The sequence below is a fragment of the Falco peregrinus genome, chromosome 3 (genome assembly GCF_023634155.1).
Source record: "Falco peregrinus isolate bFalPer1 chromosome 3, bFalPer1.pri, whole genome shotgun sequence".
Lineage (NCBI taxonomy): Eukaryota > Metazoa > Chordata > Aves > Falconiformes > Falconidae > Falco > Falco peregrinus.
The window spans coordinates 31,974,429-31,996,951 of record NC_073723.1 but is presented as its reverse complement, the minus strand read 5'-3'; the positions used below and the strand labels follow the sequence as shown (position 1 = coordinate 31,996,951).

Below are 22,523 nucleotides of genomic sequence, written 5' to 3'. Positions count from 1 at the left end.
ATTCAGAACAAATTATATATATTTTTAAAGAATTAATTATTTCCACAAACACTCCCTCCCTCTCTTTTATGGACAACATTTCAATAGCTGTCTTACTATAGGGTATGTTTGAGCACCATCTCTGACCTGTGGTTAGCAGTCTGTAGATATAGACAGCATGTTTCTGACCATCTCTCCACACTCTAGCCATTGCCTGAAGAAAGCAAAAAGATGAAGAGTATTAACAGCCTGCCATACAATGGTATTTCAACTACAGCTTTTAGCCTCCACTAACTGCCAGTTCTGCTAGCTCATTCAAAAAGATGTTACTCAAAGCATTCCTCAATAACTGTCTTTATTTTTACAGAAATCTTCTGGTATTAGCTGTAAATAATTTTGAAAATATAATTTACTTTCTGCCATTTACACTACCCTTTCTTTCTGTGTACTATAGTAGGAAAGCAGGGGTTTCAGCTCTTTCCTGCCAGAAATCCTCTCTTCATATGTTTCCCAAGCATAGCAACTGTTTAATATTTCAGAAATACTCATCATTCTCACTCAGCTCCAAAATTTTTTTTGCCACAATACATCTTAAAAATGACTTCTCCATCTCTTTTAAAATTGTAAAATTAGTGTTTACGCCCCCTTTAATTCTTAAACAAAATGCAACCGAGTACTGTTACATGATTTTTTTTTCAAACACATAAGGGTTACACCTACATACTGGGTACAAGTACCCACAACATGGTTTGCGGTCTTTGGCAACCTGTAGCAATTCTGACTGATTTAGCAGACTGTGTTTCCAGTAACAAGACAAGTGATACATGAGGTACTAATTCACACTTGGAAGAGGAGCAGGGCCAAGTATCAGAACTTATTTCAGGTATTAAGCACACAGCATTACTCTACCATAAAAAGTTTTTTACTGCATTTATAAAAAGATTCTTTTAATTGTTATTATTAAGGACAATTTTAACTGAGCATTCTTATGCCAGCTAAATAATCCCTTGAGTCCAACAGTGCCATTACAAGAATAGCACAGCACTGGCTTTGTTTTCTTTCTTTTGGCATCACTGCCATGTGATTTGCTCATTCTCTTAATTCTGATCAGAACCTCTCCCTTTTTCTCAGGTATTGCAAATTGACAGCAATATTTGCTATGAAGTTTAATCATGTTTTTCTTCTCCTTTTAGACACACAGCAATTTCCAGTTAAAAAGAGGTCAGGAGACAAAGGGGACAGATGACTCACTCCTCCAAAGAAATCAAAATTTAATCTTTTCATTCTTTACTGCAAGAGGGCTTCTAATGATCCCAATATATAGTATGAGAGAGAAATATTTCTTCTTTTCTTCTCAAAAAGACTTTTCCTTCAGTATTGTACTTGTCCAGATGCAATGTGATAACTGGGTAGCAACAAGATGAGCCCAAAGAGTGCTGGTGAATGGAATTACATCCAGTCGGTGGCTGGTCACAAGTGCGGTCCCCCAAGGCTCAGTACTGGGTGCAGTCCTGTTTAATATCTTTACTGACAATCTGGACGAGGGGATCGAGGGCACCCTCAGTGAGCTGGCAGGTGACACCAAGCTTAGAGGGAGTTTTGCTCTGCTGTTGGGCAGGAGGCTCTGCAGAGGGATCTGGGCAGGCTGGACCGATGGGCCGAGCCCAGTTGTAGGAGGTTCAACCAGGCTCAGTGCCGGGCCCTGCCCTTGGGTCACAGCAGCCCCAGGCAGCGCTGCAGGCTGGGGCAGAGCGGCTGGGAAGCTGCCTGGGGGAAAAGGGCCTGGGGGAGCTGGCTGACAGCCGGCTGGGCATGAGCCAGCAGTGTGCCCGGGGGGGCAAGGGGGCCCACAGCATCCTGGCCTGTATCAGAAACTGTGTGGCCAGCAGGACCGGGGCAGTGATCGTCCCCCTGCACTGGGCACTGGTGAGGCCGCCCCTCGAATCCGGGGTTCAGGTTTGGGCCCCTCGCTGCAAGAGGGACATTGAGGTGCTGGAGCGTGTCCAGAGAAGGGCAGCGGAGCTGGTGAAGGGTCTGGAGCACAGGTCTTGTGAAGAGCGGCTGAGGGAGCTGGGGTTGTTTATTCTGGAGAAAAGGAGGCTCGGGGGGACCTTGTTGCTCTCTACAGCTGCCTGAGAGGAGGCTGTAGGCAGGGGGGGGTCGGTCTCTTCTCCCAGATAACAAGCAACAGGACAAGAGGAAATGCCCTCAAGTTACACCAGGGGAGGTTCAGATCGGATATTAGGAAAAATTTCTTCACTGGAAGGGTGGTCAAACACTGGAACAGGCTGCCCAGGGATGTCATGGAATCACCACCCCTGGAAGTGTTTAAAAGATGTGTAGATGCGGTGCTTAGGGACAAGGTTTAGTGGTGGACTTGGCAGTCCCAGGTTCACAGTTGGACTTGATGATCTTAAAGGTCTTTTTCAACCTAAATGATTCTATGATTCAACTTAAAGCCAGGCATTTCAAAACCAGTCAAGAAATCATTATGCCCATCCCAACCCACATGTACAGAGTTGTTATCAGACCTGAATATCTGTAGCTGGATTCCAGTCGATATCATACAAGATCAAGTGAGATGCTCCAACCAGATTCAGTCCTACTCCACCAGCCTTTGAACTCAGCAAAAAGACAAAAGCTGGACTGAATTTACTATTAAAGGTATCAACAATCTGTTGTCTCTGGGAGACAGGAGTATGTCCATCAAGCCTGGTATAAGAGTATCCATAACGTTTGCACATCTCTTGCAATACGTTTAATGTCTGAGTGTAATTGGATACAAGTACGACTCTGTCAAATGGTAAAACAAAGTTATCTTATCATCTTAGAACCTGGTAAAGTTAAAGTCATAAATAACAAATTACTGAAGACATCTAAGAAGGTAAAATTACAAGTCAAGCAAAAATTACACATGAACCTGAGGTTACTCATACTTCCTAAGAAATAAAACATCTTCTATTATTTGAAGCACATATGAGATCTGGATACATTACACCTACTGTCAAGCATTCAAATGGTAAATAATGAATATTTTCCTTTGCAACAGAATTTGGCTTAATGCACAGGTTGCAGAGATCCAGAACCATCCACAAAGACAGATTTTTTTTTTAAAAAAAACTGTTTATACAAAATGGCTGTTGTTAAGACAGCATTTGCAGAGGGTAGTGCTAATAAATTATATATGACTACTTACTGAAAAAGCTATTGTGAACTTCTGTATACAATCTCAGAAAATTCTAATAAACAAGATCATGAAAACAGTGACTCTTTCCTGCTTTTCATGACTGAAAAGAACTGTGATGAAGGATAGTGAAAGATATCACAAACAATATAGTCTGGATTTTTGGTTTGGTTTGGTTTTGTTTTTAAAGCAAAATCAGTCTGATCCCTTACACTAATGACCAATACTTGCTGTTTTTTCTCTGAAATTTTGACTAAATCAGTTTAGAGATCTGCAAATCTAGAATTTCTGTCCTCCCAGATATTGAGGAGGATTCTACTGAGTGGACAAAGAAAGATCATTTTAATTAAGCCATAAATAAAATTATAAGAGCAATTTAGCATTTTCTGACAGATCTTATTTGGAGGTCTTTTATAATCTAAACTAGATGTAACCAATTTCATCACAGGTGATCCATTTTCAAAAATAATTTTGATTAAAAACAAATACAGAAGAACTAGACAAATAATTCCAGGGAAAATCTGATACATCAGTATTTTAAAATGTTTTAAAGTATTTTTATTGTTGCACTTCACAACTGAACTGCATCCAAGACTTGGTGATATTTTTTGGTCAATCAACACCAAATTCACACCTTCATTTTCACTGAAAAACAGAATATGAACTTCAGAAGAGGACTGGATTTGAGTCTGTGTATTGCAAAAACTGTTTAGTACTAATGACAGCAGAGAAACAAAAGAAAAAGAAACATAAACAGCACTGAATTAAAGCAACCAAACTTTGAAAAGTGTAAAATAATGCCCTGACACCAGCTGTAACTCAGCAGCTCCTATAGCACTGATACAGGGAGAGGTGGTTTTTTCCTGATAGTCCTGTTTCTTTTGATCTACAGGAAATAAGGTCGGTACATTTTGATATTTAGCTGTCATTGGTTTCAATGGATGTTAAGCATACAAACTCCACCAATAGGCTCAACTTTCTGATTTGTAAAAAGAGAACATCTTCAAATTCCTTTAACATCAGTGTCAAGAGATCTGATGTTACTTCCCGCTACTGAATTACAGCATGTCCTATTTAAGCATCAATTTTTTTAAATAGAAGTTAAAAGCTAAATAGTTTTGGAATAGCTGGGCTTTAAGGCATGAGCCCATAAAAATGTTATCATGGGACAAAAGGTCATGTGCGATTTCCATGAATCAGCATTTGAACAGTAACTAACCATGTGCATCCTATTACCCCATGATAAACAGAGGTTTTCCTACATGTCAGTGGCATTTACCACAGGGAAATCAACAGCTGCTGTGCAAGTTTGTCTGTTGAGATTGCATACCCTGAACAGAAAATGCAGCAAGGACTGAGCAGTTAAACGTGATTAAAGAGGAAATAATTTATAATCTAGTAATTAAAAATATTTTAGTGCAATTTAAAATATTTAATACATTAATACATCTCCTCAAGGAGATATAAAGCATTGGAAAGCCTCTGCAAGTAAAGATAATATGTCATAGTACAGGGGCTGTAGCAAACTATCTTACTTCCTGGAACTTGGTATGAAAAATGTAAGTATCTTTATCTGGAAAAAATATGAAGAGCATCTTTGAAAATGATGTCACCTGTAAATGCTAGTTTAGTAATTAAAAAGGAGGAGCCAGGAGTACAATGCATAAATATGCTTTGCACCTCTGCAAAAAGTTGCAATGCCTTTATTTTGAATATTACATCCCCATGCATTTGAAAAGCAAAATAATATCCAGAAGGTCACTCCCATTATCACCCTTTTACCTTTCTTTCACACTTGCCTTTCAGAAGAGCTGAGCTCATGTATTGCTGCTAACAACTTCACCAGCACCTGCAATTTTCCTGAGTCAGTTTCTGAGAAAGTGTCCAAAGTATAATTTTGTGGAAAAGCATCTATTAGACCTTCGTAGAGGCTGGACTCATCATGTTCATCAGACAAAGGATCAGAGCTTTTTTCCTATTGAAAATAAAAAAAATTAAGTTCCCTAAACCCTCTAACATGTTTTGGGTTCTTTTAAACTTTGCTATACTTTTATTACAAAGACAAAAGGAGGTATCAAAAGCTGCCACAAAGTAGTGTATCATGTGAGCATGACAACGTCCCAATACTGGACTGAAAACACAGTTTTAAAATACTGATAGTGTTTATTTTGTTTTATACCCTCAATCTATGATGTTGTTTGCAGCTCAGTAGAAAGCTGAAATACTTAAAATGGAAAAATACATTCTACTTATCTACTTAAACAACCACACAGATGTACACCCACAGCAAAGCCTTATCTAAAACTTGGGACAGGGGACGGAATTCGATATTCTGTTTATTCTTTCTAAATCCCATAATACCTGATTACGGACCTTCACAGTCACTGACTCTTTTTAGCAAGATGCTAAAAGATTCAGTTATGCAACCAGAAATGAAGAAAAGCTAGCAAGTAAAAACAACAAAATAGAAGAAATACAGCTAATGTTTTGCTGTAATTTGAAAATAAATGTTTCACAGAGAAGAAAAAGCCAAAATACTCAAAAGCCAAAACCACAGTGGCAGTAAATGACTTGCACATACAGTCTTTGCCATCCCTATGGGATGTCACATATGACAAATTTCTAATGCTTATACTATGAAGTAAAGGCAATGAACTTTACTTGGCAGTGTTGAAAGTTACACAGAGGTCTGTGCTGTGGACACTACTACAAAGTCACGCAGTAAGACTTCTAAAAAAGTTTTACATTTCCACCCACCTTACTTGGACTTTGACTAGTGGCCATAGAAGTTAGTATTACCAAGTTCTAACTATCATCTTATTTACCTATAGGAATGAGATGTACAGTGTGACAGGATCCCAGGAGAAGTGGAAGTGCAGACATCTAGTACCACTGACACTCTGAGCCTGCAGCTCCCAGTGTCACTGAGCTTGAGAGAGTGAAATCATCATGGGGACAGGGAGATTTCAGAGGAACCAGCAGACAGAGCACACACAGTAATCTCTAGCTAACAGTGTTCTTTGTAAAATTCACATTTATATGTATTTTTACAATATTCAGAAAAAAGATTAACAGGAAAAACACATGAAGAACAAGAAAACACCATAAGGCAATAGGAAACTGGTGAGATACCTTCCCTGAATATATTCAGATTTCCTAACATTTGTTTTTGAAAGCAGATCTCCTAAAGCAAGTTGTATGTTAGAAAAGAGTATGGAAGTGACCTTAAGTAACACGCACATTGACTATAACAGCTCTAGTAACCTTTGCCTGCTTGAAATAACTAATTGCAGGCACCCAGCCCCACACAAACAGATACCTTTATAGCTTTAAAGAGAAGACATGGATGATTGCAAAGTTTTTTCAAAGCTCCTATACATATTAGATGAGGACTGCTTTCTAGACTGCCTTGTAGACAGGACCTAATAACTTGAGAACTAAGCAGTTTTCGATACAATTCAAGCTGCAGTTCTGTTGGTCGGCAGAAGATTATGCTCTCCTTTTTGGGGGGCAGAAATTTGTTTATAACCTCCTGTGTTCTTCTTAGAATAAAAAGTCCAGTGAGGCGTGTGAGTTCTGCTGCTCTTTTTTCTCCTAAATCCTTTTCCTCCTAAAAGAAAAAAACCACAAAATCATTGAAAATCTTGCATTTCATCACAATAATTTTCTGTATGATTTTAATCAGATATTTTAATAATGTTTTGAAAGTATGATACCACTTTCTGACATGGGACTGTAACAATCAATTCTTCTCCAGTTACTAATACTGCATTAGCTTAGCTCTAGGTCTGGTTTCTAAAGTCTTAAACAAAGGAAAGTCATGTCCCAGAAGACATGCAAGGATTCAATTATATTATAGAATTTCCTGAGATATAATAAAATCATACAGATTTTGTAGTACTGTGGAGAAACTAAGAATGAATAAAGTATAGTCACACGGTAATACACATGGGACTTTTGGGAATGCAAGGTGTTGGAAGAACAATTTCTGCCTGCTGATTAATAAGCAGCTAAAATGACACGATGTCAACATGTATGTATTCCTCCTGCTCCCTTTGGAGAACAAGTGAATTTATTTCAAATGGGAAGATGAAAAGCTTTTGCTACTATTAGTAATCCTGAGCTTCATTTTATTCCATAGAAAGCAAATTTCACTGTCTATGAATTTTCTTCTGTAACTGCAATTTATTTAATAATACACCTTTGTTGCTGAAGGTTCTCTAGATCTGACAATCGGTTCCTCATATATCTTTCTATAAGTGGATAAAGAACCAAGTATTCCTGGATTCACAAACTCTATTAATGCAAAAAATTCTTGCAAGTCATTTTGGATTGGAGTACCTAGAAAGAAAAAAAAAGAAAAATTGCATTTGGTAACTTTTTCTTGAAACTGATAGAAGAACAATTGTTGAATGCAGGGTTTAATGTTGAGACTGCATCTTGAAAACAGACGTTTTGTTCAATGAGAATTACTCAGAGTTCTGAATTAATCTAAAACTTTATCATGATACTACTGTCCTCCTAATTAAACAGATTGCATATCTAATTGTTTTGACAAGGGAATTTAAAAAGCCATTGTTCTAAATGGATTTTATTACATAACTGCAAAGGTAAACAATGAGTTTGGGTAGAGTCCTGATTCCCTTACAGAAGTTGCCAGGCTCTTTGCCTGTCCCTGAAGATAGACAAATCTTGAATTTATCTAAAAGATTTGGAAATAATCTTGTTTTTACAAGACCCAAGATCTAATATTTCATCAACGCATTTAATACTCATTGTATTGAGAATACTCAAAATGTATTCTGTGCTCCTGCCATACTTAGAATATCTTTTTCCTTTACCCCAACCTAGCACTATTAACATAGCAAAATATTAAAACTAACTACAGATACTAACCAGTGAGGATAATTCTCCTCTCACAAGACAAACTAGTGAGGGCTGCAGTTGTCTTAATAGAGCTATTTTTCAGACGATGTCCTTCATCACAGATTAGGAGGTTAAATTCTATAGCCTGAATTTGATCCAAAGATCGCAGTAGCATCTCATAACTGATTATCATAACTGAATAAAGTGGAGAACTGATGAATTCTTCTACTTTGTGGTCCTGCAGGCATAAAGGAAAATATGTATTACAATTATTTCTTTGGAGATCACTCATGACATTCCTTAAACATCCAGTGTCTATAGAAATTTTTTCTAGCATGACACAAGACATTTATTATCTCCTTCATGAGTTTGGATTATCGATTTTTCCTAATTTGCAAAGAAAATATGGGATCGGATATAGCAATTCAGAGTTTTACCACCTCATTAAAAGAAAATGTATTATTCTTTCAGCCCTTCAAATCCTCTGAGACACATTACTGTGAAGGTGGAAAAGCACAGGTTCCCTGTAACAGCTTCCGAGTCCTGGAATTCAGGCAAGCTTCAAATGAATAATTAAAGCCAAGATAATGAAGAGACATAAGCAGCTGCTCTTATATTCATTTTGGGATCTCAAGCTGCAAGGGGCAGTAATGTGGTCCAGTAGGAAGTTACCACATTCTACCAAAATTCCTCTTGTTTTGATTTGAATACAATATTATACAAATATTGTGGAACATACTGAATAGGTTTTAGGTTTTAGATTTTAGAATAGTAAGCTTCAGCTCACTCAGAGCTCCATTGGGAGGGATTCTGTGGGAAGCTTCCATGGAGAATAAAGGAGATAAAGAGTACTGGGAGTTTTTCAAGAATGCTTTCCTGGAAGCACAAAAATAGTTGTCATGGTTTAACCCCAACCAGCAACTAAGTACCACACAGACATTTGCTCACTCAATCCCCCCAGTAGGATGGGAAAGAGACTCAGAAAAAGGTAAAATCTGTGGGTTGAGATAAGAATAGTTTAATAATTGAAATAAAGTAATAATAATAATAACAACAACAGTAACAACCATAATTGCAATGGACAGGGAGAGACAGGAACAAAAGTCGAAGTGAAAAAACCCAAGCTATGCACAATACAATTGCTCACCACCCACTGACTGATGCCCAGCCAGTCCCCAGGCAGCGATCAGTCCCTCCCAGCCAACTCCCCCCAGTTTATATACTGAGCTTGATGATCTGTGGTATGGAATATCCCTGCAGCTAGTTCGGGTCAGCTGCCCTGGCTCTGCTCCCTCCCAGCTTCTCGTGCACCTCCCCACCGGCAAAGCACGGGAAACTTGAAAAGGGCTTGATTGAGAGTAAGCACTACTTAGCAACAACTAAAACATCAGTGTGTTATCAACGTTATTCTCATACAAAATCCAAAACACAGCTACTAAGAAGAAAATTCACTGTATCCCAGACAAAACCAGGACAACAGTTCATTCCCTTTAAAAGTAAGGGAAGTAGGTGGAGCAAGAGATCCCCTTGGCTTAACTATGAGTTTCTGAGCCTGCTCAAAAACAAAAGAGACACATACCAGAGATGGAAAGGCAGACAAATACCCATTGAGAGCCACAAGGGCATTGCCAGGGTGTGCAGAGATGCAGCTAGAAAAGCAAAAGCTCAGCTCAAACAGAAATTGGCCAGACATGTCAAAGACTACAAGGAAGGGTTCTTCAGGCACATAAACAACAAGCAGAAACAGAAGGGAAACGCTGGCCCGCGGCTCAGCATGGCGGTGCATTAGTCACCAGCAGCGCTGCAAAGGCAGAGGTTCCCAGCGCGTTCCTCACCCCTGTCTTTGCCAGCGCTGCTGGGCCCCAGCCCTGGGAACAGGAGCCCAAGTTGGTGCAACCACGGACCAGGGTCAGCGAAGGAAGAGCCGGTGTGTGCACGGTTACAGGAGCTTGGTCCTGCAAATCCACCCAAGGGTGCTGAGAGCTGGCTGGTTTCGTGAGGCCAGAAGACTGGAAGAACCTCCTGTCACCCCCATCTTCAAGAAGGTCTTAAAGGAGGATCCAGGAAGTTCCAGGCCCATCAGCCTTACGTCGGTCCCTGGGAAAGTTGTGGAATGATCCCCCCGGGAGCTGCCGCAAGGCAAGTGAAGCACGTGGCTGGGAAAAGCCAGCGCGGATTCACCAGGGGCAAATCGTGCTTGAGAGACCAGATCGCCTTCCACGACAACGCAGCCCGCTCGGCTGATGTGGGGCGAGTGGTGGGCACTGTCTACCTGGATTTCTCCAAGGCTTTCGAGTTCCCCACAGCTTCCCCCAGGAGAAGCTGATGCTGCGGCCGGGAGAAGTGGCCCAGCGGTGGGTGGGGAACTGGCTGCCCGCGCCCAGAGGCTGGTGGTCAATGGCTCCTCTTCACACTGGCAACCTGTCACGAGTGGGGTCCCCCCGGGTCGATACTGGGCCCAACGCTGTTTGATATCTTTTTAAGTGATCCAGATGATGAGGTCAGGCGTACCCTGGTGGAGTTTGCTGGTGATTCCAAACTGAGTGGGGAGGTGGCCACTTTGGAAGGGAGAGCCACCCTGCAGGAACAACTGGATAGGCTGGGAGAGTGGGCTAACAAGAGCCTTAAGAAGTTCAGCAAAGACAAACGTAAGTCTTGCACCGGGGAAGACACAATCCAGGAGCACAGCACAGCTGGGATCTACCCGGCTGGGGAGCAGCTCTGTGGGCAGGGACCCGGGCCCTGGTGGACAAGAGCTCAGCGTGATGAGCAGTGTGCTGCTGCGGCAGAGCAAGCAGCGGGGTGCTGCGTTGCATCAACAAGGGCATCACCAGCACACAGAGAGAAGCCATTTTACCACCCTACCCAGCACTTGTCAGGTCACACCGGGAATACTGTGCTCACTTTTGGTCCCCGCTGTGCTAAAAAGACATGGACGGGCTGGAGAGGGTCCAGAGAAGGGCCGTGAAGATGACCACAGGACTGGGAAGCCTGCCATGTGAGGAAAGGCTGAGAGAACTGGGTTTGCTCAGCCTTGAGGAAAGAAAGCTTAGGGGAGACCTTATCGCCGTGTTCCAGTATTCAAAGGGTGGCTACAAAGAAGATGGAGACCCCGTTTTTACAAAGCTCACATCGAAAAGACAAGGGGTATTGGGTCAAAGTTACTCCTGGCGAGATTCTAATTAGATACAAGAGGACCATTTTTCACCACGAGAACAATCAGCCATTGGAATAATCTCCCCGGGGCAGTGGTGGATTCCCCAACATCGGACACTTTTCACATTCAGCTGGGCAGGGTGCTGGGCCTTCTTGTCTAGACCGTGCTTTTGCCAGGAAAGGTTGGAAGAGATGATCCTTGAGGTACCTTTCAGCCTGGTATTCTATGATGATTCTATGACTAACTTTGTTAAAAGCCCTTAAGACTGATGGGTTGGCCAACAGGTAAGGGCAGCCTGAGACTTGGAAAACAGAGTCCATTACCAGCCACAGAAAACATGCCCATCTACTGGTAAATAAATGCAATTAATTTCTAAACCCTGTATTACTGGTCAGAAGATGTCTGTGAGCCCCTCTACTCTTATATACCCTTCAAACCCTTTCCCTTCAATAGACATCTAGACTTTTGATGTCTGTTGAAGGAAACAGACACACTAAATAGAAAGTCACTGTAATGACTTTCTATTTAAAAGTCTATTTAAAACAGGGAGCTTTTCCCAGAAAAAAATCCTGGTAATAGTTACATTTCTGTGCAGAGTTGTGAACATACTGGGATTGCTTAACTGTCTTGCAATTACATGTAAAAGTGGAAAAATCTACTGTGGGCACATCTCTCACCTTTCCACTTGGCTCTAGACGCTAATTCCCTCCATGCTCCTTCTAATTCCTAACAGTGTTCACTAACTAAGCAGGCTATGGGTGCAGCTGACAAGCTGCAGGACCTCTTTAATCATGAAAGCAAATCAAGCTAGACCCTCAGAAGGTATTTTTATTTCCAAACAAGATCAGTTACCAAACACAGACAACTAAGTCTGGAGCCAGATGGTGTAATACACTGTAAAAGCAGCACCACTTAATTATCACCTTTAGAGCCTCCTAGCTGTTGATTCAGATGAATCTATGGGCTGAATCTGGCACATTAATCTCACCAAGTACCTTGAGGTAGATCAGTCCTCACATGCTGGTCGTGAAGAGACCCAGCACATGTTCAGAAGGAAAGAGGGAATAGTAAGGAGCAGGTAACAAGGGCATTCACTGATTTCCCCAGGTGTTTGGGCTGGACCTAAGTGTCCCTGTCCTGTTTTCTGGCTATGTTTTTACTTCCATTTTCAAAATAGGAGCAGAAAAATTCCCAACACAGGAACACAGGGACAGAGGAGCCCTGTAGGCAACACCCAAAGTTGTCCCTCCATAGTATTCAGGCTCCACATTATAGCCTTGAAGACAGGGACAATGCCTCTCTGACCTTCTCTTGGGATGGTCAAGCATCAGAAGGTGCTCAGGGTTCAGAAAGCATTTTGTTTTCCTGCACTTTCGGGCTGTAAGCTGAGACTACAGGGAAAGTGCTGAAGCACTGGGGAGCTGCCTCCAACATCCTTCTGCTAGTAAATCATCAACTGCTCTGGACTGTTTGAATCCCTTAAAAAAAGCAGGAGAGTCTTGGCATATTATAAGCCCCCTGCAGCCAAATATAATATATTCCCTGCTGTGTACAACAGCAGCAGTGGATGATGGACTAAAAATTAAAGTAAATTTAAAAGTTAATTTCAAGTAATTAATTCATCCTCTTAACTGGCTGCAAGACATGCGTGTGTTATAGCGTCCATTTTCACAATTACCCAAAGTGACTTGACAGGTTTAAGTGAGTTGCCCAGGGCCACATATGGAGCATCTGTCAATCAGTATTAGAGCTCCATGTCCCAGACTTACTCTCTGAACAGACCTTTCTTTGCATTAGTCCAAATCCAAGGTAACCAGTGAAGTCTAAATCAAAAAACGCTGAATCATGAAGCAATGTAAATCTTTAATTAATTCTCCAGATACTTTGAATTAAAACCCCCAGTTTTAAAAACAGCCCCAGCAGAGGTGAAACTCTGCAAACAGATAAAGGAGTTATGCTCTCAAACACATCTCAAATGCTGAGAACATGGATTAACAAGACCTAAATGCAACCTTTGTGGGCATTTTAAAAGCAGTGTCCTCTACATGACATTTGCATTGTAACAGAAGTAAACTAATCACATTTTAAAAGTGCATAATGTCCTGTTTTTCTGAAGTCTGTTACTGAATGGTTAGGATCAGTTCATGGTGTTTCAGCATGAAAGTGAGGAAAACATGCCTAACACATTTTTAAAAGTCTGCCAGTTCTTTGGATGTGTTCCTCATAGGCAAGAATAGAAAAAATCTTTGAGACAAGCTCTTCCTTTTAAGTTATCCTAAAGAAATAACAGTATGGTAATTGCTGGTTTTCCAGAGAAGATAGACAGTAAATTATTTTGAAATACCTCATTATACCCCAGGGAAGTCATATTGTGACTTCCTTTGGCATGACAATGTATTCCTTGCTATTTGGGAACACAATCTTAAAAGCTGCTGAGTGTCATCAATCCAAATGGCTCCAATGAGATGAGTAAGAATATTAAAGTTATTCAAATGAAAAGAAAATGGAAGTTACTGTCATATTGGGTCACAGTAACTGTCAGCAAATTCAGGTTTTCTCCTCCCAACATTATTCATAAAAACTGCAAGAAAACGTTCAATTATTTCTAAGTACCTTTTCAGGTTAAAATGTTGCCATATTATATTTTGCTTTGTAACCACTTCTTTTAGAAACATCTTGTTTCTCACCCTAACCTATATTATGTTACAGTTACTAACATGTCAGTTTGCTTCATTTCCACATCCTGAAGCAAGTTACTAAGGAAAGCAAATGACGCAAAGAGCACCTGTTAGTGGACTGTCCTCAGGGGAAGATGAGTAGGTTAAGTAATTTCAAGGGTTTGACAATAATGAGCGGAATTCAAAGAAATTATTATTGTTACAAAATTTTGTACACCCCACAAAAGAGTTTAAAAACAGTTTGAAAACTTTCATTTAATCTGAAATAGTCACTCTTCCATACAAGCAATAAGGATAATGAAAGAAACTAAGAGCAAATCTGGTTGGTGTAAGAAATCTGGTAATCTTTAGAATTTTTTTCTTCAATCTACTTTTATGGAACTATTAGATTGAAAAACAATTTTGGAAAATAAATATCTTTATCTTTGTTGCAAGCAGCAATGCAGATACTATAAATTCTCCACTTCCTTCCACTGGCACAATCCAAATACATAGGAGCAAGGAAAAAGTAGGGGTACAGCAGACTGCTGAATGTACATATAGAAACCACAGTTTGCCAAACACCTTCTCTTTCCTTTCTGCTATGAATGCTCACTCCATATGGACATGGGGACTAGAAGTCTCAGGAAAAGAAATACCAGAGGGTAAATTATAAAAAACAGAACTTGAATCTGAAAGTTTCAGAGGCATTAATGAAGGCATAAGCAAGTCTCCTGTTCACAGCTTCATGAATGCTGGTGCTGAGAGGACCCAGCCCTGTGACTGAGATATTGAACCATGCTTAACTGGAAAATTTCCATGGCAAGAAAGCCTTACTGGACAACCAGAGCAAGATGTGTCTCTCTCCCAGAGAAAGCCCTCAATCAGTAATGTCACAGCCTCACTCAAACTCCTTTGTCTTTCACTTGGCCAGGTGCTTTCCTGTCTGATGCAGTCAATAAAGGCTGCTGAAGCACAGAGTCTATGCTAGAATTTGCAGTAAAGGATGGAGAGGGTTCTGTGTTTCAGAAACAAAGGCAGGACTCTAAAGGTATACCAAGGAGATTAAAAGGTGAAGTACTTTGTCAGCCTATAGGATTTATCCAGGCACTACAGGAACATGGGAGTGTCTTTACCAGCAGGAAGAGCTCCACTGTAAAAGGGGACAAGGATCAGCATCATCCTGCTCCTTTATTAAGATCTGTATTTGTCTGCATTCTTCTAGAGATGGGAGATATTCACGTTATCTAACACTGAGACTGTAGGCCTGGTAACTCATGAGACTTTAAATCACCCCTACAGAAACCTGATTCTTGGCAGTGACAATAAAAGGAATAACCTTCTGAAGTAACCTGAAACAGACAGCTGAAACAAAGGCAGAAAAGTTTGCAGTACAGAACAAAAGCGACTACCACAGAAATGGAGTACAAGTCAGTCGAGGTAGGTGCTCTGGTATATAAAGCAGGGAAGGTGTGTACTTTGATAGACAACAGAAAGCTCCTTAAACTGAAGAGGCACAAGGAGGAGTGTGTCACCTTTTACATCTTCAAAGATAAAAGCTTGAGGAAAGATAAGATAGACATAAGCTACACAGGCAGGTGAGCTTGAGCTATGATCTGGTTACTGACAGCTAAATGCCCATGTAAACAATTACTTGAAGGTAAAATAAAGTATTACAAATAAATATTAATAGAGAATTACTAGTTTTGGTCTCTGGTTGGAAAAAAAAAAGGGGGGTGTTGGAGCACAAGTCCTATATTCAGAGCCAAATATGAGCTAATCCCCTTTTGGAAATAAATCTTACCTGATCAACTGTAAAGACTTTGATCCTTTCACTTCCCAACCATTTCTGAAATTCTTTTTTCCAGTTTTTTACCAGACTCCCAGGGGTGACAATTAGCGCTCGCCTTAGTACAGGTTTGCATCCATAGACCCCCTGACGCAGAAGAGTCCAGACAAGTGCAATGCATTGCAATGTTTTTCCTAAGCCCATCTCATCAGCAAGAATAGCTCCAAATCTGCCACTAACTCTGTAAGATATAAGTAGCTGGTGGTAACATTTTAAAAGACATAGCTATAATTATTTACAGCTGGTTTAGGGAATTGCTTCTTGTACTTGTTTTCTGAAGTATAAAGAACCTATTTATATTTATCATGCTCTACTGTAGGTTTTCATTCAGTTATACCAGAAGACCTTAGAGTGAAATTCCTCGTTTTGTAGATTAATGCTTTAGTCTTCCAAAACCAAGTATTTTCAATCTGCTTTTAGAATTAATATTCTAATGTTTTTAACACTTGTATATACCTTAAGGAATCTATAACTTGAGAAAACACTTTTGAGAATAGTACTGTGTCTTTTTCAGCAGGTTGATATAACAGCTTCTTTATTCTAAATGCCTGAATTATAAATTATATGAATAACTATGAATTATAAATCCCAGAAAGCAGTGTTCTTTAGCATAAATTAATTGTATCCGTGTTTACAGGACTTTGTATTTGCAGTAGAACTCACAGGCCTTTTGAGGCACTGGCTTCCCAACACATCTGGCAAAGTCATAGCAAGCATGATGCTATTACACAGGTCAGAAAAAACTTGTGCAACCTTTACTGGGGGAAAACTACTAATATTACTTAATTGAACAATTGCTCAAATCTTCCTGTTCAAATTGTCTCATTTCAAACATCGACATGAAAATATTACAGGTATTGAAAGCCAAAAGGATAATTATTGTCTTACCTCATTCCCATTACACATTCATATAGAAATATAATTCCTTCTTTCTGATGTGGTCGGAGATTATTTGCAATGTAAGGATCCACAACTACATCCACCATAGGTAGACCAGCCTTATTGAACATCCACTGATGACTTGCATTTGGTCTTGGCATGACTAGAGAATCTTGAAGTTCAAAACACATGCAAGTATTGCACAAAAACATTATTTTTAGTTTGTTAGCAAAGGGTATTATTTCTCTAACAGCTACAGAATAAAGTCTATGATCTAATGACTGTTAAAAATACCGTTTAATATATTGACCATTCTCAGACAGAAAATGAATTTACCAACAGAGCATCTAGATAGCCTTCCAAATAAAAAATCCTTTTACAGAGGTTTTCCAAATAGTTTGCACTTCTCTCAAAGATAAAGGTGACAAACTGAGAAATCTGAGTATTATTTTTATGATGAGGGGAAACCACCTTGCTAATAAATGTTGTATGATGCTTTGAATGTGTAGAGTTAAATCAGAAGTACTAAAAGGCTTCTGAATGGAAAGTTCAAGAAAAAGAACATATACAATGACCTACATAAGGTCTAGACACTACATTTCAAGGGGATATTCTTGTAGCTGCACAGAAAGATTACTCTGCCTGAGAAACAGAGATAAAAAGACAACAATTTATTTAAAAAAAATAGGTAAGGACAGAGTGAGCTGACAAAGGCTGCCACAGTGCATGAATAAAAGAAGTTGACAGGTTTGAAGACATACAGAGGCAAAGAGAACATGAAGTATTGGGCTACATCTGAGTAACAGTTTTGCTTACCATAATTTGTTTACAAACTCTAACGTCCTAATTTTGCTAGACAATGTCCATACTAGGTTGCTTATATTGCTGCTACACATCTTCAATGAAAAGTTGTATTGTCAGAGGACAGAATGAGAAAGCAATTTATAGCTGCTTGTATTTTATGTCACTCAACCTATATTGATAATTTATCCATAGGAATAGGTTGGTTGAAGGCTTGTATCATTCAAGAAGATTTTGTTTCCTACTGACAAAGGGCTGAGTTCTGATGGATTACATCAAATTGCATGTGTATATGTACAAGAGCCAGCGGTGACAAAAAGATAACTTTTCTGACAAAATTTTTCAGCCTCAGAGATGGGGAAGAAACAAGGCTTAGATGAGCAATAGTCTAAAAGCTTAGAAATCATCTGTGGAACATGTGGCTTTACATCCTTGTCACTGCGCTCTGTTCTACTGAGCACAGGAATAAATGGCTTTCCATTTTGAAGAAAGAGCATTTTAATCAACTATTAGCACAGACCTCAACAGGAAAACCTCTAACTGTTCCAATACCAAGGTCCTGGTCTAGTAAAGTATCTCCATTCCTTCTGAAAGAGGTTATGCAACAAGGCGTTAAATAAACTATGTGATTCTCCTGTGTAAGCAACTCTAACGACTGAGAGTCCAACCTATTGATGTGTTGAGGGCTCTCCAAATCTCATAGGAGGTACGCAAATTCACCAGAAGAGAAGTCACAGGAGACAACTAGAACAAAAATGAAGCTTTTTAACAGACTAGTGCAGAAACAGCAAAGAAGTTAATTTGAGTGCTGGATATATCAATTCTTTGCCAGATTTTACGTTAGAAAGCTAATGAAGTATCATCTTGCAAATACAGGAAGGAACACTCTCAGAGACAACATACTCAAGTGGAATTCAAACCAGAAGCTGGTAGTAATAAGGCTGCTCTACAAAAGGGCCAGTGATATCATTAACTAGCATTTGATTAAGATTTCATTGTTTATTAAACATAGCAGCCAAACACTAGTTCTGAAAAGTCCCATAGTATCAGGATATGAGGTAAGAGGTAGGATGGAGGTATAACTATAGCGAGAATGTAGAACAAACTTCTTTCTTTTTTTTTTATAGGCATGGCTCTGCTTTAGTAACATTTCTTTAATCTCATTTTTATCCTCCATCCGAAAGATAATGCCATCAGCAGAATATAGCTCCTAAATGGTTTGTTACTGACAAGACGAGAGAGTACTTCTCATTTAGATAAGCAACACCACTTCCCGCAGCTATCAAATGTTTACAGGATCCCTATCACAACAACTGTATTAACTACGCAATTTGTGAACTTTCATGGCTCTTCAGCACACGGTACTTCTAGCATTATAAAACAAAACTTTTATTCTAAAATGTATTTGGCTGAGTTTGGGCAGTATAGTTACACTCATTGGCTGTGAAGAATCAGGCACCATCAGAAGCGATTCTTTGAATCTGGCTTAACTTCTTTGTTACTGAACATCCACTGTAATTACCGTGCTGCCATATTATGTCAGTGCTTCACTGACCCTAGGGGGAAGCTGGAACTCATCTAGAAGTTGTAGCATGTCAGAGTGTTTGTCTGATGAAGAAACTAATTTTTCTGGGCAAAACTCTCAGAAGCCACTCTAACTTGTTTCTACAGCCATCTGTAACAACTATGAGAAACTACGTGGCGCACAGTACTTGTTAGAAACACACATAAAATCCTAACATGGTATTGACAGAAACACTAGTACTGTATGTCAGAAATACTTCACTAATACATTGGAGAACATGAAAATTTTGGTTACACATTCAATGTTATTTTGAGACTCAGAGGATGGTTAAAGAAACTTAAAAATCTGAATCTTACTTGAAGCATTTGGATCATGGCGAGGTTTGTAGCTTTGAGAATCTTTGAGCATACCCTCTTTAGTATTGGGTTGACAGACACTTTTGAATGGTTTACAGAATGGTTTCGTATTAGTTTGAGATAAAGCAGTTGGGATTGTGTCATGAGCTCCTATTCCTGCCTGAAAACACCTGCCACTGCTGAAGTCATCTGCCGAAATTACACCCATCACTTCAATTTCTTTTCCTCCAACCACCAGTGTTTGACCTTCATCAAGACTGTCTAGCTCTTTAGATTTATATCCAGTACCTAAAAGAATACAAAAATGTATCAATTAGGAGAACACAGCAAATACTACTTCCTTAACACCAGTACTCATCTGCAGGAAGGAACAACAAAACTGTGAACAGGTATCAGATTCTTAAGCATTCAATTTGTTACACACATGAACTCACAGCCTTTTCCTCCTTAACAGAGTTTGACGTTTGAGTGTTAACAATCAGAATTAGTGGAATATGTGAGCAAATATTCAATCATCCTCATCCACAATCAATTCTACTGAATGTCAAATATCCATTTAAGAGAATTTATAAAAAGCAGCCCCGTATCATAAAATCTAGCAGCTTGCCTTAGTTTTAAACTTGCTTAAAACTAATAACCATTCCAGGTCCTTCTTCCTTCCTTTCATGCCCCAACAAGAGCACCACTAGCCCCTCTTGCTGTTGATCTAAACAGAATATTCTACTTTTAAAATAATTCTAAATTAGCTTTTTACCATTAAGGATTCATATGCATCTGAAATCTTTACTTCTACACATGCTCTGAAACATACATGCTCTGATAATTGCCAGGATTTATCAATCAGCTCAATAGAGTTCGTTCATTCAAAAACCCACCGGGGAGGTGATGCATTCTTCCATGTCCCCTTAAGGACTCTATCAGGTGGGCATTCTCAGAGCAGCTAACACATATTATTAGTCTCATTACAAAATACAGCTACAGCCGCCACTCTCTTTTAAGATAAAGATGTAGGAGAGTGGTGGTTCTTCATTTTAAATAGCATTCTAGTGGTTGAAGCTCTCACATAAGAAAAAGGAGACATACCTAATTTATTTTCTTAACTCAGGGAGGTCAAAGCCACATCTCTACCTCAAAATTCAAATCATGTTCTTTATTCCAACTTGAATTTGTGCCACTTTGGATAAATAGGCTTGGGTCCTCAGTTGGGCCAAAAAAATAAAAAGCGTGACTGTGTAGACCAGCAGTTAAAACACTCACCTGTGAAAGAGGCAACACCTCCCAAGGTTTTACACATATTTTATCCAACAAACACTACATATAAAGACTGTTGGGAGCTGTTTGCAAAGCTCAGGTCTCCCACTAATGGGAATGTGGGAGGCTGGAAGGTGAAGATCTGGATTTGAATTACAGAAAAAAATTACTGAGGTGTTTCACAGCCTAAGCAAGTGCTGAAAAACAGTCTGACCAAAAGGGAAAGGGGGGTGTTTTTTTCCCCCTCCTCTAAATGTACTAAAAAAGTGCACAGCAAATCTTGTTTGGTTCTTGAAAGAACACTTGCTTTCAGGAAAGAACTGAAGATGTCTGAACACAAGAGAATGCACGTGCCTTCCTAAATGAGATGCCTGGAGAGGGCATTTATGACCTCTCCATTGCTCAGCATTTTTTTTTTCTGTATGCCTCTACATAACTTCAGGCTGAACGTACTGAATTCAAGCGTAACCCTGTGCAGGATCTTCTGGATTCCGGTTTGAAGAGTTTAATTCTAAGACAGGATGAGCTTTAAGGGTACATGGGAACTGAGGAAAGGCAAAAAGCAAACCTATAAAGCTCAAATGTTTATGCAGCTGCCAGAAACAACTGTTTCTATAACATACAGAAAATTACAAGAGACCATTTCCCAAATTCTTTGCAATACATTATTAAGGCATTAGGACATTTGCAGGGGAGAAAAACAAGCAACATGTTCCGCTGCCTTCAAAACAAGCTACAGGCTGTGCTGGTTTTAGGTTCCCATTCCCCTTCTTAGATCCAGCCCTGGTGTGCCTGAAAAAAAAATTAATAATCTTCCTTTGCCCTTTTCTTTCCATTTAAAAATAATAATCCTGGATGCTCATCTACACTCACTGTAAACTTCCTATCATTAAGTACAATTTTGGAGGTAACCACTACTGGACCTTTCCTTCTCACTCAATGGGCTTGTAGAATAATTGCAGAAATTTCAAACTTAGGTTACCTAAATTGGTCAATTTATTTTTTCCTTAGTATCAATGAGCATTGAAAGCAACTCTGAATAGGCAAGTTAGCACCAATGACATTGGTATCACTGTGCTCCCTGACACCATCAAACACAGCAGAAAGACTTTTACCAGCAAAACTCAGAATATTCATTTTTCTGTTGTGTTTTCTGCTAATTCAAGAAGACAGGACTTGAAAAAACACAAGAACAACAGGGTGGTGGCTGATGCATTCCAGGCATTACTCTCTTTCTCTCTGCCTTTTTAAAAAACAAGCAAGCCTGTACATATATTGCTTTGCTATAAATACATTTAAATTAACTTCTAAGTCACAGACTGATTCGCAAATCAAAACTGCCTCGTCCTAACAAGGCTCACAATATCATGATTGTAACAAAAGCACAGAGAAGCCACCTCAGCCCTAAAAATAATCAAATTATGTTTTGTAGCAACATTGTCCAATCCTACTCCTTTACAAAATATCTTTGGCTCAGTTAGCAAAGTTAATTCTTGCCTTGCTTTCTGTAAAAAAATACTGCCTCAAGCTGATTGCAGCCTATAGTTTGCAAGTCTTATTTTTAACTCTGATATCAACCCAAACTGTGTCTTAGAGCAGCAGCTGCTGCTAAAACTACAAGACTAAAAATTGCTACACAGTTGACTTTGGCTGGGCTGGAAAATGTTGCTGTTTGCTCGTCTTTCCGATAAAGATAATATTTTTAGTTGTTTGGCTGGCTGAAAAGTACAGATCCAACCTCAGACATTCCCGATTACCATTACTGACTGGAATATCTAAAAGGAACTTACCTGTATATTCTCCCCTAATTTTAAGACCTTCTTTGATGCACTATGCGAGCAACCAAAATCAACTAGTCATCCCTCATTTGGCATCTCTGTTGAATTAGTACAGCCGTTCATTTCCAGATCCTCTCCTTGGACTAGCATTTGGTGTTTCTGTGAATAATGTTATTCAGCCTGCCCCAGCCTCCCCCATGCATCTGCCTTATACATAAGAAATATAAAGCTTTCTTTCAGT

At 39.5% G+C, this 22,523-nt stretch overlaps 1 protein-coding gene across 1 annotated transcript in view; it reads right to left on the bottom strand.

The window, feature by feature from the left end:
• Window positions 1-22,523, bottom strand: part of RAD54B (RAD54 homolog B) — a 70,225-nt gene that overhangs the window by 3,767 nt on the left and 43,935 nt on the right. The window contains exons 5-13 of the mRNA XM_005231011.4: window positions 19,254-19,541; window positions 16,581-16,743; window positions 15,648-15,873; window positions 8,060-8,267; window positions 7,365-7,504; window positions 6,483-6,773; window positions 4,963-5,138; window positions 2,511-2,772; window positions 127-193 (exon numbers count right to left, since the gene is read on the bottom strand). Coding sequence (XP_005231068.2) covers window positions 127-193; window positions 2,511-2,772; window positions 4,963-5,138; window positions 6,483-6,773; window positions 7,365-7,504; window positions 8,060-8,267; window positions 15,648-15,873; window positions 16,581-16,743; window positions 19,254-19,541 — 1,821 coding nt within the window. The remainder of the gene's footprint in view (window positions 1-126; window positions 194-2,510; window positions 2,773-4,962; window positions 5,139-6,482; window positions 6,774-7,364; window positions 7,505-8,059; window positions 8,268-15,647; window positions 15,874-16,580; window positions 16,744-19,253; window positions 19,542-22,523) is intronic.